This window comes from Hipposideros armiger, unplaced genomic scaffold, assembly GCF_001890085.2.
Source record: "Hipposideros armiger isolate ML-2016 unplaced genomic scaffold, ASM189008v1 scaffold_74, whole genome shotgun sequence".
NCBI classification, from domain to species: domain Eukaryota; kingdom Metazoa; phylum Chordata; class Mammalia; order Chiroptera; family Hipposideridae; genus Hipposideros; species Hipposideros armiger.
The window spans coordinates 2,572,286-2,575,126 of record NW_017731424.1 but is presented as its reverse complement, the minus strand read 5'-3'; the positions used below and the strand labels follow the sequence as shown (position 1 = coordinate 2,575,126).

The window sequence follows — 2,841 nt, the reverse complement described above, 5'->3', positions numbered from 1 at the left end:
AGGTCTGCTGTTACGGGTCTCGTATACTGGGTGTCACAGATTTTGAAACAAAGGTTCCACTACTAAAATAAAGCTTAAAAATCAGAAGATAAAATTATTTTAAAGATATTCTCCAGCTCTAAAATTGTATGCTTCTGGTCTATCAAACCAAACCCTCATAATTGCTATCATATTTATATCAAATTTCCATTAAATTTCCCGAGACAGCATCTTACCTCTAGGTCAAGATCCTGAGGTTCCATTTCAGAAAGTGATAGCACAGCAATTTTGGTAACTTTACAGACCTCATGGTCTCCTGGAAGTTTTCCCACCAGCGCTTTCTGCCGAATTAAAATAAGCCACCATGGAAGATCTGAAAGAGAAAAGTCATATTAATGTCTAGTATCTAGAAAGTGCTACTGTACTGACAAGCTGAAGGTGAATATTATAACAACCACACAACAACAACAAAAATGTGCATGAGATATAACCCTTTAAAGTAAAGCACACAACAAAGTATAACCTTAACCATGTGAAAAGATGTTCAATCTCTCATAATTAAAGTGATACCACTCTCACCCATCAGATTGGGGAAAATAAAGTACAACAGCACATTTGCTGGCAAGGCTGTGGGGACACAGGCACTCACTCATACAGCGCTGGTGGGACTACAAACACATACAACTTTTCTGGGGGAAAACTTAGTGATACCTAACATATGCACTTACCTTTTAACCTAGCAATCCCACTCTTGTGAATTTACCCCGAAGATGCACAAGAATGCACAAACATATACACTCAAGTCTATTCATTGCAGCAGTTTGCAATTGCAAAATACTGAAAACGACTGCCCACACATATGAAAACGGTTGAATAAACTATGGCACATGCACTCAATGGAGTACTATGCAGTTGTACATAAGAATTAGAAATGTGCTATGAACTGATAAGAAATGATTCCTGGATATATTAAGTGGATAAACTGGATAGATTAATGCATATATAATAAGGATATAATATAATCATATAGTAAGATATATTATTATAACAAAGTCCAAAAGAGTATGGAGAGTGTGCCACTCATTATGTAAGAAGAAATATGCATATATCTGCTCACTTGTCATAAAAAGAAGAGGCAAGATAAATTAGAAATTAATGAGAATGGTCACGTACAGGGGGTAGGCGGAAATAGGACGGAAGAAGGGGGGAATGGGAAGATAAAACAACAGATCAGGGAAATGAGTCCAGAGAATGCCCTTTCGTATAATTGTGATTCTTAGAACCATGGTAATGTTTCACTTTTCCTCAAAAATAAATAGTTCAAATCAACCAGAATGTGGGGCAAAGGCCAAACGAAATGCAAATAGTAATCCAACTCTGCTACAAATAGAAAATATCACCACACTGTAGATAGGGAAGAAAAAACTAAGTAACTTGGGAAAATAGTATTTTGTAAGGATAAAGACACAAAAGACTGTACACAATATTGTAGTCTTGTTAGTGAATGTTTTTAAGGACGGTATGGGTCAGCAATTCCAAAACTACTTTATGTGTACATGAAAACAGAGAAAAACAGTAAACATATTGAGAAGGGGGAGGACGGGAAGAAGATGGTAAAACAAAAGAAATCTTAAATAAATACATGAGACAAAGAAGAAAACACCCAGAGGCCCCAAAGTTATCCTTCCAATCCAGTTTTTTACTTCAGAAGATTTTTAATTAAATGAGAAATAGTCTATGAAAGACAGCATGCAAAAGCATTTTTTCAGTTTAAAAAAACAATGCTGTACTACTTAATTAGCACCTAAAATAAAAATAATTGAAATAGCGTTTCAGGAATTTATTATAGAAAAATAACATAATAGGTATGTATTTTCCATATGAAAAAAAATTGTAAGAGCTATATGTAATATTTCAATTTCAGCCTCCCCCCCACCTTTCCCCACCCCCACCTCCCAGATATTAATCAAGTCTCATTTTAGGGATAGTGTTTTGAAGGCGTGCTTTAGACATTTCATAAATGCAAGAGTTTGGGAGCGTTTTGTAATTCTTTATAAAGCAGGGTGGAAATTTACTGCAAAGTTTCAAGGGTTTTACAGGCCATTTCATTATTCATTATCATTAAACATTAATAAAGGACCTACCATATGCTGGGAAGTGTGTCAGGCATGGATCAAAGTTACCAAGCACCCAACACATAATAAACCTACCACATAATAAAGCACATAATGCATAATATACTGTTGAATGTCAGTGCATTTTGTTGAATAAAAGGAAATCCTTACTGCAGATCTCTTAACCTCGCAGGAGTAATTTCTGTGAGGTGAAGAACAATTTAGAGCGTTGGCAGATGACCAGACAAGCCAGAACAGAAAGCTCTCTTCCAAGTTTATGCCTTGTTGCTGCAGTTGGCTTTGGATTCATTTTATGTTAACATTGTGAATTGTGACCTTAATAAATTACAGCAATGACAAACACGATTTGTATAACCAAATGTAATAAATGCCTTTCCAATAAATCATCTAATGGTATGCCAAAACATAAAATATTAACTTTCAAACACAGAGGTTTTACTGTATACATAAACTCACTTGGGAAAACAGAAGGCATCCCTTTTTCCACAAAAACACTGGTATTGTCAATATTGAAATTCAACTTATGAACTCAAGTACATTTTAAAATAAAATATGCATATTTTTAGAGTTTAGAGTTTAGTTTTAGAGTTTAGCTACTCATATAGCATGAATCTGAAAAATTGAGGTGCTTCTTTTAAAAAACTATTACAGACTGAAGTTCAATATACCTGGGGAGTTATGATAAAGATTAAATCTGAGAAAATATAATATAAATGATCTCAAACAA

The 2,841-nt window shown here is 34.5% G+C and overlaps 1 protein-coding gene across 4 annotated transcripts in view; it reads right to left on the bottom strand.

Annotated features, from left to right (window-relative positions):
* The window catches only part of INPP5F (inositol polyphosphate-5-phosphatase F), an 88,397-nt gene that overhangs the window by 42,115 nt on the left and 43,441 nt on the right, over positions 1 to 2,841 (bottom strand). For all 4 annotated transcript variants that reach the window (XR_002124031.1, XM_019642940.1, XM_019642943.1 and 1 more), the window contains exon 3: positions 216 to 352. Coding sequence is in view for 3 of the 4 variants with exons in the window: in XM_019642940.1 (XP_019498485.1) it covers positions 216 to 352 (137 nt within the window). In the remaining variant the exon portion in view is untranslated. The remainder of the gene's footprint in view (positions 1 to 215; positions 353 to 2,841) is intronic.